The sequence below is a fragment of the Callionymus lyra genome, chromosome 5 (genome assembly GCF_982586985.1).
Source record: "Callionymus lyra chromosome 5, fCalLyr1.hap1.1, whole genome shotgun sequence".
Taxonomy (NCBI): domain Eukaryota; kingdom Metazoa; phylum Chordata; class Actinopteri; order Syngnathiformes; family Callionymidae; genus Callionymus; species Callionymus lyra.
This window is the reverse complement of record NC_141822.1, coordinates 22,008,529-22,024,666: the sequence shown is the minus strand read 5'-3', so window position 1 is coordinate 22,024,666 and position 16,138 is coordinate 22,008,529. Positions and strand designations below refer to the sequence as shown.

At 36.8% G+C, this 16,138-nt stretch overlaps 1 protein-coding gene across 1 annotated transcript; it reads right to left on the bottom strand.

Moving 5' to 3' along the window:
- Positions 1 to 2,331: 2,331 nt before the first annotated feature.
- On the bottom strand, positions 2,332 to 16,105 carry arhgap1 (Rho GTPase activating protein 1). Its single transcript, XM_087791430.1, has 13 exons — positions 16,020 to 16,105; positions 11,462 to 11,719; positions 11,257 to 11,355; positions 9,454 to 9,541; positions 8,888 to 9,019; positions 7,648 to 7,734; positions 7,201 to 7,299; positions 7,030 to 7,137; positions 5,936 to 6,012; positions 5,773 to 5,850; positions 5,552 to 5,680; positions 4,191 to 4,294; positions 2,332 to 4,130 (listed from the first exon to the last, which is right to left on the bottom strand). The coding sequence occupies exons 2-13, from the start codon at positions 11,583 to 11,585 to the stop codon at positions 3,963 to 3,965; spliced, it is 1,293 nt and encodes a 430-aa protein (XP_087647556.1). The 5' UTR covers positions 11,586 to 11,719; positions 16,020 to 16,105; the 3' UTR covers positions 2,332 to 3,962.
- Between the last annotated feature and the right edge of the window lie 33 nt (positions 16,106 to 16,138).

The window sequence follows — 16,138 nt, the reverse complement described above, 5'->3', positions numbered from 1 at the left end:
AACCACGACAAGGGATGAGACGGATGTTGAATGACGAGCTCACTTCCGTTTGAGGTCCTGCTGTGACGTAAGCAGGCCAGAGGTTTATCGCTGTCCTCTTTATGCAGGTCTCATGTATGTCAGGGTCTCCTGCAAAAATGACAAAAAACACCCCAGAAACATGCACAAGAATCAACATTGTCATTCTTCTTTTAATTATTATTATTATCAGTCATATCATTATTATTATTCCTATTATTATTATTGGTATTCAGATTGTTATTATTAAAGAGTAATTTGAATACTAAAATGAAACATAAATAACATATGACTCGTCGCTCTTTGTAAGTATGTGCCATCAGACTTTAAATATGAATGTCTAACACTGATTTTTTTTTTTTCTTGTATCAAAATTAGAGTTTTACACTGAATTTTAATCATGCATTAAGAAAAATAGGAGGGGAAAAAATAAATGCTTGAAATTTTATGGATTTCCAAATTCAGGGTCTTGTTGAGATAATGTTAAATATCAGTGTTGAAATGTACAGCATACGCATTGCATTTATATGAATTATTTTACACCGAATTCATTACACTGTTTTTTACATTGAAAATTGCTTCTACATTTGGATTTTGACATTTTAATTAAATTGACTTTTTAAAAAACTGATTTCTTTGAAAATAATTACACTTTAAATTTTAAAACGTAATTTATTAATGCATTGAAAGAGAAGTCTGATTTTGATGCAGAGTAAATCCAGTGTTAAAAATTCATATTCAAAGTGTGATGGCAAATACTTGCTCCCAAAGTGCTCAGAATAGACTTTACACCTTCTTCTTTTTTACACACTTTAGACTCTAATTATGAAGACCTGCCTTGCTCTTGAGCAAATTGTCAGGTACACTGGGTACAGAAAGTAACCAGAACCCTTTCTAATTTTCACTCTTTGTTTCATTTCATTTTTTGCAAAAATGTGAAAAATAGAAAGGGGGTCTGGTTTCTGTTTTTTTTCTGTCAAGATGGGGTGCTGAGTGTACATTCATGAGGAAAAACATGAACTTAAATGATTTCAGGAAAGGCTGCAATGAAACAAAGAGTGAAAAATCGAAAGAGGTCTGATTAGTTTCTGTACCCAGTGTAGGTGCTACAGGGAGCAGTCTGTCTAGAAACAAAAAGGAAGGGGTTGGAAAAAGTAATGTGATATTAAAGGGGCAGCCGAGAGAGGAGATGAAGGGGTTAACGAGGGACTGAAGAAGAAATGAATTATAGAGATGTTTCATTTCAATAAATTCAAACTATAATTATGATACACATGAAGAATTTTTTTGTTTGCATTTACTTTAACTTCACATTAACACATTCTTGTTATTGAAAACAATTCATTTTGAGAAAATAAAAATGTCAAACTAGAATTGACATCCGGGGACTCTATGTGGTCTATATGATGACGTTTGCTTTTTTTTTGGCATTATGCTGTTGTTGTACTTTATTCCACACTAGATGGCAGTCAAATGCTGTAACTGACTGATCGCAACGCACAAACAAAAAGTAGTTATAATTTACCTCATCGATTGATATTTTTGAACTGTTTTTTATTTTTTTATTAATACATTTTATATATATTTACTTTTTCCAAGTAAATTTTTCCTCAAGCAGTCAAAAACATTAGGATACGACTATAAATTAAACATTTTAATACAAATGTGAAAGAGCTCCTCGGCTGAAGTAATAGTAAATAAGTGGCTTCTTAGTGAGTTCAGTAGAAATTGTGATTTTTTTATCATTTGAAAAAAGGTTAGGTAGAACTTTATTGATAAATACATGACTCCGTAAGATTTATTACATTTTACATCATGGTAATATAAGCACATAATATGACATAGTATGGTTGTGTTTTCATAATTGAATAATGAATAGTTCTATTTTCATGAAGGAAATAAAATGACAGTGGTTTCATTTTGCTTAAGTCACAGTTCACCCACGTAAATACAAACAATACAACAGTTACCGATTATTTGTCAAGATGTGTAAAACATGTGGAACCCTTAATAATCATCAATTAAACTTTTGTTGTGGACTTCTTAAGTGATAAAACTAAAATACTTTTTTTTTGCATGTGTCACAGTACTCAGCGAATTGCTGCCCTCCTGTGATAGGACATAAACCTTCTTGTCATTATAGCCCATTTTAGGAGATAAATAGTAATACAATTATAATAATATCCAATCTTGCAGTGACCATCTGAAGAGAGAGAACAAGTCACAGCAGTCTAGCCAGAAACGAATGGATTTGACGTTACTTCAGCAACATTACATGTCATTATCGAAGAAACATTGGAAAAAAAGACGAAAGCAGATAACAAAACACTTTATTCACCTTGTTTATTTTTTCCACGCATTGATAGTTTACAACATTATATTACCATAAAACACAAAAAAAAGTAATTAATTAAGGTCACAGGTCATCAACAGAAAAAACATCGCTCACTGTCACCATGACAACAGTTACAGTACATTAAATGATATTATACAAGGCTGTCATTAACCAGCGATCTGGATGTGACAAAAACGAAAGTGTTAGAGAATGTATCTTTGAATTACCATAGAGAGATAAGAGGACACACCTCTCATGTCAATTTATTCATATATTCTAAGACATACCGTCGGTGCACTGGCACCGTCGCATGGCTGCTCACTTTACCACTCGGGTTAAAGAAATAAGGCACAAGTACAAGCATGCACACACACACACACACACACACACACATATACACACACACACACACACACTTGACAAACACGAAACTCACATACATTGGTTCAGAAGCATTTTCCCCACAATAGGTCATGAAAATATGAATATGCCATCAACAAAACTGTACTCCAAGTCAATCTTTAGAAAAATAAAAACTTAAAATATCTGCAATTCTCAGACTTTTTTTTTTCTTTTTGCACATTTTTCCATGGAGACACAAGTTTCTGCAATCAAAACACACAGCACCAGCATCTACGAGGAATTTTTATGAAGTATTTTCTTTATATTCTGTTTTGACCAGCAATAGTTACAATAACAATTTACAAGGACTGACATGAAACTAAAATCAGTTTGGAACGACCTGCTTATGAGAATCTACAACTTTTTGGCTTTTAATGTTTTTTTGCTTTCTGTTTCAGTCAACTGAGAGTGAATTCAGTCGATCAGGGCCCAATGGCGACAACAAAGCACTACTAAGAGTTTGGAATTGGGTAAAGAAAAGCCCCCTAAACTAAATGTAAAAAAAATACATGACAAGAGGGTTGAATCAACGACAGCATGCAAGGCAATATGCTGACTCAGCTCATTTTAAATATTCAATACCAAGACCCTCCAACCCAGGCAAATCTCATTAGATTAACACTATATTAACACTATACAAAACGCTTACTATCCATACAAAACTCATAATATATAACAAAACTCTCCGAAGTACTCAAAGATTGTCATCATTCAGTATCATTCTCATCCTGCTTGTTGCTCCTTTAACTGTCAGATTATTCAGAATTTTACCAATCAAAAAAACACTATACTTTCTGCTACAGAACCTTGTATTTTTTTGTTGTTGTTGCAGAACACAGACGACATCACAGACGCACACATGCACTTCTTCTCTACAGCAGACTGGTGAAGTTGCTACATGATTGACACTCGCTTATCGTCTTCCAAGAGTCGTGCTGCCACAAATACATCCTGACAAGATGGGACGTCTAAACCACTCGAGATTTTGGCACAATTTAAGTTTTTTTTTTTTATTGAATCCGATATAAATGAGGTCTACAAATGGTCACTAGAACTTTTAAACTCTCACTATAATAAGTCGATTTATGGATGGGAAGTACATAAGGCAAATCACAAAATTCATCAAGTTGGGAGTAAAACCTGTGCTTTGAAGGATCCGGGCTCATCAAACTTTGCCAGATAAGCGGTTCCTTGAAACAAGTGCCATTTAGGCGAAGATCAGATCTTGCTTGTCTAGCACGGTTTTGGTGAAGTTGTTGATCGGACCAATGGCACTGAGAGACATGGCGTTGTCCCGCCCCCACAGGAGATTTGGACCGAACACCACGGCCAGGTTGCTGTTGGTCATCTTGTTGACTTCACTGTTGGCGGACACCTGGGGGGCGAACAGAGTGAGGGAGGTGTGGCGTAAAGAGAGAAGGAGGAGCTGAGTTACCTGAGCCAGGAATGTGATCAGGTATCGCAGAGCGGCGTAGTTCTCCTCAGGTAGAGACTCCAGCAGCGTCCTGATGACGCTCAGTTGGTTCTCGGCGGGAACAGCTGCAATGAGAAATGATCATCTCAAATAATCAGAGTGGATATGATTGATATGGTGACTTATAAAAATGTCTGGGTTAAAGATAAGGAACAGATATTATAGATATCAACAATTATATAGAGACTTCTAATTAGAGTAGAACTGACTGTAAAAGAATGGAATTTAAAGGAAGAATGAAAAGACTTTAATCAGCCCGTTTGTTCACTTTGGTAAAAACATGTAAAAAGTTTTTTATTCTGTTTATCCGCACAAAAATGTCTAATTGTTTAATACAGTTAATTGTTTTTATTTACACCATTTCCATTCTAGAGTTGTACTTCTTTATAAGAAGAAAATTATGTTGGCATTTACTTATAATAGCAATGAATTTCACTGTCACGCGTCACTTCTGCTATTATATAGAGATATTATTATATTAAGCAACTTATTTTTTACTTTCTTTGTCTAAAAAACGTCACTTAATTTCAAACCATCACTTGTGAACTGTTGCTGTATATCAAACTTGTCACGCTCATAGTCAGAGGGCGACATTAGGCACGACAAACATTTATATCATCATGTTGATGAACTGTGAGGATTATAAGTGTAAGAAAATATCTATATACTTATATACATTTTTTTTAAACAGTACTGCATCTTTTTTTTGGCTTTGTTCCCGTTTTATTTTTATAGTTATTTTATGGTACACATCTCAATAAAATATGTGTAAAATAAAATTATTAGTTTAATTAATAATTGTTATATTTATAATTGACATGCAAATATTCACAGCATTCATTTTTGTGTTGCAATTAAACTTCCGGGCGCTACTTAGCAGCAGTCATTACATCCTCCACAGCAAAGGAACAATCATCAAATCTGGTGAAATCCCAGCAATGACTGAGGACGAGAGGATACAGTCAACTCCAGCAGCTTTTAAAGCTGATGTTTTCACAAATTTTCCAGACCACCAGAGTACTCAGGCATTAGAAAATAGGTTATAGATGTCAGTAATCATACAGAGACGTCCAATAAAAGTAAAGTTGATTATAAAGGAAGTTCAGTGAGAGTTTGGTAAATATGGAGTGAGCTCAGCCCGTGACTGGAACTGCTTAACATTTTTCTTTTTGGTAATTGACATATGTTTTTCAAGTTCCTCATCAGGTGAGGTTTAGGATATCTTCGGTTTGATTTAATAAATCCGATTAAGAATCTCTTGTGGTCAGGCACACGAAATTGAACACTTGAATGTTAAAGAAAACGTGTGTGTTTTTGCGTACAGGTAAAGTTGACGATGTCGTTGTACAGATGGAAAGTGAGAAGAGGTTCTGGGAGTTCTCTCAGGAACGTCTTCAGAATCACAGCAGCCAGATGGACGTCTTCAATCTCTCGGAAATCCACCTGCGCACCTGCAACCGTCAGTCAAGCGTTGAGTCATCATCTTGAATAACATCAGTTTCCATATATATGAGAAGGAGTGCAGGTCAAACAAGCTCCTCACCTGAGTTGTATCTGAGCTGCACTTCCTTTACCAGAGTCACGTTTGCAGATCGTCTGAAGATCCCTTCGATCTCCAACCCTGCCAAACACACACACATTAGGTTCTACATTCATGTTTGCTCTGTTAGATTACCACCATGTGTGTGTGTGTGTGAGGATCTGACCTTGTTCAGAGAGGAAGCCGATGGTGTCTCTCATCACCACTGGAACAAGATTGTCATCAGTAGTCCTCTCTCTCAGTCTGCGCCGCGATGAAGTAGAAATTAATTTTCAAAAAAATGACATTACACTTTTGATAGAGTGGTCATTATGAAAGTAAATAGAGCCATACAAATATTAGGTGGTGGAATTTCACATTTCAGATTTTTTAAACTTTGTATTTATATGTCGTTTTTCTAACATTATATTTTTGAAATTACAAAATACATTTTCTAATTGCAACATTTTGTAATTCTTAGCCTTTAAGATTCAATATAAATATGTTGGTATATTGGGGCCCCTAGACGACACCAAAAAGGTAGAGTGCTCCTAGACTTATAATCCATGGTTTGTGTCTTCTCGTTTAGACTATTGTAACAGTTTATTTTCGTGTCTAAACAAGAAGGTCTGCAGTTAATACAAAACTCTGCAGCGAGAATTCTGACCTGCTCTAGTAGAAGAACTCACATTTCTCCGATCCTTAAAAATCTTCACTGGCTGCCGGTTTCTTTGAGGATGAACTTCAAAATTCTGGTTCTTACTTAAAGATCTTTTCATGGTGAGACTCCTCCTTACATCAATGATCTGATCCAGCCTTACACCCCAGCTCGGGCTCTTAGGTCTGTGGATCAGAATCTACTGATGGTTCCTGAACACTTCCGGACCAGAGGAGAGAAATCCTTCCAGACTGTTGCTCCTAAGCTTTGGATTGATCTTCCTCTCGCTTTGTGTTTGATGGATCTACGGACTCTTTCAAGAAACATCTTAAGACATTATTATAACCTATCATTTTTATTGTCAACTGACCTCTTAAAAAAATAAAAAGAGTGATCATCAAAACCTTCTTCCATTTGTCTTTCAGCAATTCACTATCTCTATCTGTATCTGTGTTTTTTTCTGCGTCTTCTTTATCATTCCTCCTCCTTCTGATGTTAGGAAGTTCAGAAGTTGTACCCTTATTATTCTTCTTACTTACAAATGTATTTCATTTTCATGTGGTTTCATGTCGTGTTCTCAATATGTGTAGCTCTGACAATTATAGTTTTCCATTTTGACTCACAGTGGAAGTGGCACCCCAAAAACTTGCTCCGGCAGAGGTGGGCTGTGAAGAGGAGACGTTGGAAGCGAAGTTGTTGGTTTCATAGATGATCTCAGCTTGTTGTCATACCTAAACAAAATTAAAATAAAAGTTGAATCATCCGTAAAAAAGTATTGTGGCTCCAGCTCTTACTGTTTGACTCTGGCGGGGATGAGAAGCTGATCACACTTGACCACGTCCTCCAGCTCACTGAGATAACTCACGTAGTTAATCTTCCTTCCAAACTTGAAACTGCAACGATATGACGACAGTCAGAAAGTGCAATGTCTAATCCAGAATCTTGATCTATCAATGATTAATTGCTATTCTAGTCATTCAAAATAATGAATTATTAATCAGTTTAAACTGAAAGAGATTGTTCTATATGTTGATCAGGTTAATCCTAAAAAGGTTCAGTAACTTATTTATACATTTTAAATGATGGATCTTAAACATGTTAAAAAGAAAAGTGTATAAATATAAAATAAAATATACGATTAGCATCTTCTTTTAACATTTACAGTCATTACAATGTTGTTAAACTGAAATATAGAGTGTCTTTCATTATTAATGTTTTTTTTGTCAATGAGAGAAAAGCACCTGATTAGAGGTTTGAAGAGGATCAGGAGAGTCTTTATGAACATGGTGGGATGAACAATGTAAAGCGCCTTGATGTTCTTTTTGTACCTGAAAAAAAAGACCAAGATTTGAAAAAAGAGAGATACAAACATGTCAACTAAGTAAAGCAGAACTGAATCTGATCATGTCTATTGTTTGTTTGTGTACATTTACAGAAACATCAATCTGATATTTCTACCCAGATTTTGTCAAAAGGTGGGGTTGTTTTATATTGTATTTTCATTCATGTCTTAATGTAAAGTACTAACGTTTGTCCAGAGTATAAACATCTTCTTACTTTGAACAAATGTTTTTTTTTCCTCGGCTGAGGTGTTTTCAAATATGTTGTGCTGTAAATCAGTACCTTTTCTTTTTAACTATGGTTGCCATTATAAAGGAACATATTAAATATAAAGACATAATGAATGAGCATTTTGACTTCTCCCTTATAACATCTGCATCAATGTATATTTTCTTTCTTCTTAAGATGATGGTGTTAATTAAAAAAAAAAAAATCAACCTTTACTTGAAACAGACACTAGAGTTGGTTAATAAAGTTGATATATTCAGCTCACCTTTACATTCTCTAAGCTATTTCAACACAAAGTATTTTCAAATGAGTCACTTTAATTCAGAATGTGTAAATGTGCTCTTCATTCATTTTATGTTCCTCAATCACGCGGACAAGAGCGAGAGACGCTTTGAACCGTCTCATGATGTCAGCACTTTTAAATGTGAAGTGGTTGAGGATTACTCATTAGTTTATTAAAGATTAATCTCCTTTAGCTCGTCTCAGAGGCCGCTGTTCACTGGGGAAGTCTCTGGAGAATTTGAGGAATCGCCGCCTCATTTTGCAGTTTCACACCACAGATCAGCCACACACTTGTGAAACTGAAGTCAGTTTCCAACTCCCCAAAATAACAGTGTGACTGTAGTCTCCATCATTGTTGTTGCTATATTCCTGAATCATCTGGCAACTCTCGCTGGTTTAATCTAGTCACAAACAGCAGCGATTGAGGGATCAGTGCATCTGAAGAGTGGATTGGATAAATATTCAGACAGATCGGTGCTAACACTGCATTTAAAAATCTACTCATCAGCAAAGAAAAGTGTTCAGTGCTATGACTAATACTGCACGACTGCAGAATGATTGTGGTGTTGGTGACCACGATGTTCTTCTTTATGATTTTCTATACATGAAGAAAACGACCAGATCACCTACTTTCTGTCGAACTCTCTGTAAGCGTCCCGGAGCCAACCCAGAGACGGTTTGTTCTCACTGGTCAGTCCATGATGGAAGTAAATGAGTGTGTAGTCGCTCTCGACATACTGATCCAGAGTTCCTTTCAGATACCTGTAATTCAGAAAAGACACATCTATAAATATATATCAATGGTGGTTGGTTAATATTGCTATAAAGAATCAAGTGTTTAGGATGCACAAGCTACCTTATTAGTCAAACATTTAATATTGTATTGGAATTTAATGTCTTTGTCTGGTTTTTAATGTTATCTTTTTTTTAATGTCTTTACCCTTGCCCCAAATTCAGAAGTTTGACATTAGGATTAAAGGTATGAATTATAAAAAGCATTAGTCACAAAATTATCATCGCCAACAGCATTCAATGTCCTTGTCAGGTTATAAAAACATGCACCTTGTGTATCAGAAATATGTTCCTCTAAAATATACATTTGATGTGTTGGGTCTCTGGGTCAGTTTACCCTTTATTGGACCTCTGCTATTAAATAAATAAATAAAGTATTGCTCTGCCCTAATGACTGTACTCACATCAGCAGCTTGTGGTGGTCTAACTGGTGCTGAGGGGGCATCCTGCAGGCGTTGAACACGATCACCTTTCTGCCAAAATTGTCATCACCTGTAAAGCAAAGAAGACAGATTTGATGATACATGATTATAAAATATATACAAAAGATCATCAGAAAAACAAGCTAACAAAACAAATGCTACTTTATCATAGCTGACTTCATTAAAAAAGGAGGATGCAATTAAAAGGCACTTTTGTTTTTTCTATATTTTGATGGACGAGAAATATGAATTTGAATACAACAAAAGTAGAAAAGTCATAAAACAAAGAATTTTAACAGAGTAAAAAGAAAGAACAAAATTGTTCGATGTCAGAAGCATTTCCGTGTCAGTTTTATAGTTCTACTCTATAACCACATTTACAAGGTTGCGCTTTGCTTATCTCTGAGAAATGCATGTGACGTCTTGTGTCACAAGTCTTCCTCTCCAAGATGCAGTAAGTTCCTCTTCATGACAACGTTTTCAGGGTATTACTTTATAAAGTTCTCCCCCGTCTGAAATCTTGGCGAATGAGAGGTTACGAGAGTGGAGACCATTATGACGTGATCATTTTCGTCACTCCACCTCCAGCAAGTTTTTAATCAAACCCCACTTTGTTTATGCAATGAGCGCCTTGAAGATGAAGAGTTACGGGCTTGATGATGTGCGGTGACAAACCTTGATGTTTGACCAATCACAGCAGAGTGGGTGCGGTTATATTAAACAAGATTTAATCTCCAGAAAAACTAATTGAGCGGGGCTTAATCACATTTTCTAATGTCAATATTCAGTTCTATACAAACAGACACATACTGATGAGTACAATAGAGGTTCAACATCTATTTAAGACACACTTAAACAAACACACACGGTATCACTGAAGGCTTCTCGCACTCTTGTACGGATGCAGACGTACGATAACGTTTGTTATCTACAGCATGAACCAGAGTTAACTGGATTATTAATCTGGGTTTCTTGTCATTAACACTTCATTTTATCGACATTATTAAGGTTGCGCTTTGCTTATCTCTGAGAAATGCATGTGACGTCTTGTGTCACAAGTCTTCCTCTCCAAGATGCAGTAAGTTCCTCTTCATGACAACGTTTTCAGGGTATTACTTTATAAAGTTCTCCCCCGTCTGAAATCTTGGCGAATGAGAGGTTACGAGAGTGGAGACCATTATGACGTGATCATTTTCGTCACTCCACCTCCAGCAAGTTTTTAATCAAACCCCACTTTGTTTATGCAATGAGCGCCTTGAAGATGAAGAGTTACGGGCTTGATGATGTGCGGTGACAAACCTTGATGTTTGACCAATCACAGCAGAGTGGGTGCGGTTATATTAAACAAGATTTAATCTCCAGAAAAACTAATTGAGCGGGGCTTAATCACATTTTCTAATGTCAATATTCAGTTCTATACAAACAGACACATACTGATGAGTACAATAGAGGTTCAACATCTATTTAAGACACACTTAAATCAACACATAAGGCAGGACCTTTAAAGAATTGTAATTGATAAGAAGAATGAGAAGAAACATAAACCAAAATCCTACAATGTTCCTTGTTTTTAAATATTTTTTTTATTATTTAAAATATATTTTTCTACAGAAAAGGAAAGGATTTAGGTTTTTAAATGAATGTTACTAACCTACAACAGACTATCAAAGAAAATTACAAATTAAGCAGAATAACAATACTACAGTGAGGACATACATTAGGTTCACATAGAGCTCTAAGTAAATAAACGTCCATCAAGAACGAGAGTAAAAATAAATGTCCAACCTGCGACTTCAATGATCTGATGTCTGGCAATGTCGTAGAAAGGATGATCCCAGGGCAGGTGTGGAGACCCGGCACCAAAAGGCTGAGATATATCCGTCTCTGGCAGCGATAGAATAAAAAGAAAAAGATTCCAGAATAAATGCCATTAAATCTTATTATTTAAACTTGTTGCTATGACTGCGAAGTTCCTGAAAGCATTTGTCACCTGACTTGCTGAGCGTGGACTCGTCCGCCTGCCATTGCGGATCCTCTATGGTGGCGAGCTTCAGCTGACCCAACTGTGCTGTGGCTGGATCGTCGCTGAAATCTACCAGCAGGTCTGAAGACATCGTACAAGCTGCTGCTGCTGCTGCTGCTGCTGCTGCGGCTGCTACTGCTGCTGCTTCGGGCGCTTTTACACACGGCTCTGTGACGTCTCCAACACACAGTCACACTCTAGAAAGCTGACCTCCAGAGGGAGAGACTGGAAGAGACGAGGAGATAAATGGATCAGAAAAAGGTGACTGTTGGATTGATTTAGAAGGGAAATGTTCGACAAATGTGGAAAAATGATAAGCCAAAAAACGGCTGGTATCAGCATAATTTAACATTCAACTTAATTATACATCAGGTTTGTTTATTATTCTCCCGTTTGTAACACATATTTGATGCTGTAATGCGTTTGTATTTACCATATTAATTAATATCCTATTACGCCTACATGCGCTTGCTTGCTTGCTACACACACATGTACGAACACACACACACACAAACACTCTGCCGGCTCCCTTCAAATTGACGTTATATTAGTGGACGTGTGTGGCCTAAAATAAATATTGCCACAAACCAAGAGACGCAGCACAGATGCAAAGCTTGAGTGTAGATGAGGATTTTTAAAAAGCCTTAATCCCGCATTTGTAACCATTTTTGAGTTGTGTAATTACAAACAGTATCACTCCCTTGTTGCTTCTCTCACTTGCCGGAACAAAGACCCAACCAGCTGGTTAAAAGCATACCAGTAAATCACAGTATTTACGTTTTGCTATTCAGGATTTTTATTTTATGGTCCGTTTGCTACAAACGAAAAAAAAAGATTTAGTTCTGATGTCTGGCAGCAGACAGTAGACATAACGAAGAAAGCAATAATAGTAAAAGAAGGTTCTTCTATAAAAAGCTTGTAAAATGGTGTAAAATAAATCAAATTGTAATGTTAGTGTTCTGTATTCGAAGAGTTGCTGGAGCAGAACATGTCAGTGGGTATATGTGTGTGAGAGTTCTTGTTGTAGTTTGTGTAAAAAGATAAACAGATTAGACACATTCTGCTTCACTATATACACGTCATTTTTCAGCGGTTTCACATCCTGCTGACGCACTCAAGATCCTTGTTTATATAAGAACGCAATTAAGTCCATTGGTGGGACTTTAAAAAGTTGAATCTCTATTGGGCAGTGATGCCCACCCCACGGTCAACCAGACAAACTGAATTCTCTGATGCACTTAATGTTGAATGCACATTCAAAAGAAAGGAGGCAAAGCCAATGCATCCACTTTTGGTTTGCCAACTAGGATTCTACATCTACAAAAAATGTCAATTCATTTGTATTATTTCCCCTTTTCTTGTGTCTGCCAATAATTTAGAGGCTAATTTTTTTAATTTGTGTAAAGAAGGTCACGCCTTGTTCTCAACATCCCGCTGTGAGGTAAAGATCCGGTGCGATAACAGCGACTTCTCACTTAGTCCCTTCAAAAAACATCGATTGCAGAAGTGTGAGGTCATTTTAGGTGACATTTTCAAACATCAAGATTTGGTAAGACATGAAAAGGTTGTTTCAACCATTTTTTTTATCATTTCGAAACAACTTTAAATACTGTATAAGTGTTACATTAGACTTTTCAAATCTGACTACAAGAGACGGATATACATTCCTCTTGTTTTAAGTGATGGAAAATTTGAGACACATTCTTAAAACACGAGCCCCGCGACCACAGTCTGCGACTGCCTTTGATTACAAATGGAGAAAGAATCTTGTCGGGTCGGACTACAGTTTAATCATTCTGTAAATTTCATAAAGTCATCTCAGTACTGAACCTCTTGTGTTCTAGTAAATGGGCCTTCTTTGGAAAAGAAAAAGGACTAAACAGATCCATTAAAGTCCAGAGAAATAAATGTTTTCCTACAGAGCAGATGTGGCTTTAGTAAGGAAAAATGGTGGGCGGAGGTAATGGCGCAGAAGTGTTTCAGCTGAGACGAGAACTGGCATTTCCTGGGCCATTTAAAAGCGTACCGAGGCCGGTCTTGCCATTTTCAAAAATAACTTGTTGGTAAACCGCGGAGTAAATGATCACAAATTGGGGCATGAATCACGTCAGACACAAGATGACATCCAAAAGTCCCCCACAGAACCATCAGACAACCAGAACATGCAGAGATTCTCGTGAACAAAGGCAGAACATTCATGTCATATTTCAGGTGAGTGGCAGCTGCCAAGAGTAAATGCTGCTTGTAACTAAATGTATGCGTGTGGCTCATAAAAAAGATACACGACAACCCCTTGAGAATGATGGGACAAAAATCTCAATTTGCACCTGCTTCCACAAAGCTTTCGGTTTTTCACACTACTGTATTGATAGATTTTGGGCTTCAAATCATATTTTATTGTTTACCATATTTCTTTGATGGTTGTTCAGTTCCATAAAGCGTGTATAAAATAACTTGATTTTTAATTTACAATTAACACGCAAATATTTAGGGTTTTCATTTTTTTTGTTGTAATGACACTTCTGGTTCCTGAATGGCAGCAGTCATTACGTTCTCTGCAGCAAAAGGAACAATGACATCCTGAAAGATCTCAGCAGTAACTGAGGATGAGAGGATACAGTCGACTCAAGCAGCTTTAAACGCCAATGTTTGGACATATTTTGGTTTGGAGTTACAACTTTGTCAAGAGTCATGTGTTCTGCAAATACTGTGTCAGAGGCAAGTACAAGGACAATACTACAAATACATCCTTATCGTAATACATTGTATCGTTGCTCCTGTATTGTGGTACATTGTAAGATTCTTGCCAATACACACCCCCACACAAAAATTGTGCGAGTAAACCAGAGTGCTGAACAACAGCCTCCCTCCACATCACCTGTGTGCAGGTGACAGTGTTTACCCATCCTACGTCAGTCCTCTGCACACTTGAAGAGCCACTGACTGTCCATATAAAATTGTTTACAGAGGGCTCCCATCCTTGAAGCCATACCCTGCCCCCTTCATTTTCCTCTATCTCGCCACTGCAGCAGAGAAAAGCAGCTTAGTCAAACTGCGCTCCAGGGAGTGGGTTACTGCTTCACTGGAAGCAGCAGGGAAAATACATAATGTAGATCATATAGCCATTATTCACTATGACCCAGACGATGCTTAAAGAGTTCTCATAATCTGTTTTTTAAAAATTTCAACTGAGATACTAGTCAATCACGTTTACAAATCTCCTTCACAGGGAACGCAGCAACAGACAGTTGACCTTCCACAAGCAACCTTCGATGAGTCACCACATCCAACGACACAGCTCCTCTTATTTTACATTACATTTACCCATTATATTTTCATGACAAATATTCATTTGTGGTTGAATTTCTGGAGCAATATATGTGGTATGGTTATTTCTTTAGATATATGGCCAAATATCTGCACAGGCATTTACACAAAAATACAAATGTTCTAATATAAAATGTCAATAATAGCAGTAGAAGATAAGACAGGAAAGGTTGCTTTTTCTTTGAGTGGAGGTACGAGTGACCCAGGTATGTCAGGCAGGATATTCCAAAGACGGGAAAGGAAAAGATTCTAATTCTCAACATTGGGACAACCCCCTGAGGAAACTGAAGGTCCTAGCCGGCTCATGAGATGTCGACATTGTGATGGGTTGGCAGAACCTGGATGGTTAAGTGGTACAATGTATGTCAACATGTCAAGCTCGAAAGAGACATTGTATTTTCTATCACAAAATGGTAGATGCTTTGGACAGTATGGAGACCACAGACCAGAGAAGAATAACAACATCATGAGCGAAATAAAGACAACATCTAACATGTTGGTGTTGACCTATACAATTTCAGTGACTGAGACCACCATCTTTTCTGTGTCAAATGATACAACCAGCATCATTTACATTAGCTGCCCTGTCTTTTAGGAGCGTTCATTGGTTTTAAGTTTAGTTTAAACTCAGTAAAATAATGTTTCTCCCTTTCAGAATGACATATTACAGTAGGGTTTCATAGATTTAGCTGACATTTCTCCATCCCTGTGATCTGAAATAGTAAATATTATAGGGATATATCTGCAGTTTGCAACATGGATTGGGTCGATTGAACCATCAGTCTGATGGTGATGGTGATAAATAATAAATTAACTCAAAAGTAAATGAAAAAAAACTATATATTCAACACATTCATAGCTTTCACTTATAAAATAACAGTGATAGATGTAAACGATTTTTCACTTTAACATCGAATACATTAAATGATAAATGCTACCCACATTAGCAAGCTAACTTAGCATGCGTCTGTAGACAAACATACGTATATTTTAGTTACTTTTCAGAATAACAGGTAAGGACGTGTGCGTTACCATCTACGCACAAGTGACACAAACACAACAACATCTCAGAAAGACGATGTGTCAAGATAAAGACATTCTTCAACCCCGGAGCACGCACATTTTAACCAAATATGCGGGGGGTTGAAAAAGTACAAAATAACGGTAATCTCAGGAGTGGATACAACATAATTCTTACCTCGATCACTGGAGGGTCTTATGATGAAGATACACTTCGTGATCGCTGGTGCTGGCAGGCAGCTATTAACGCCGTCGACACCTTTTCCGGGTTAGGATTTCCAAAATAAGACGCTGCAT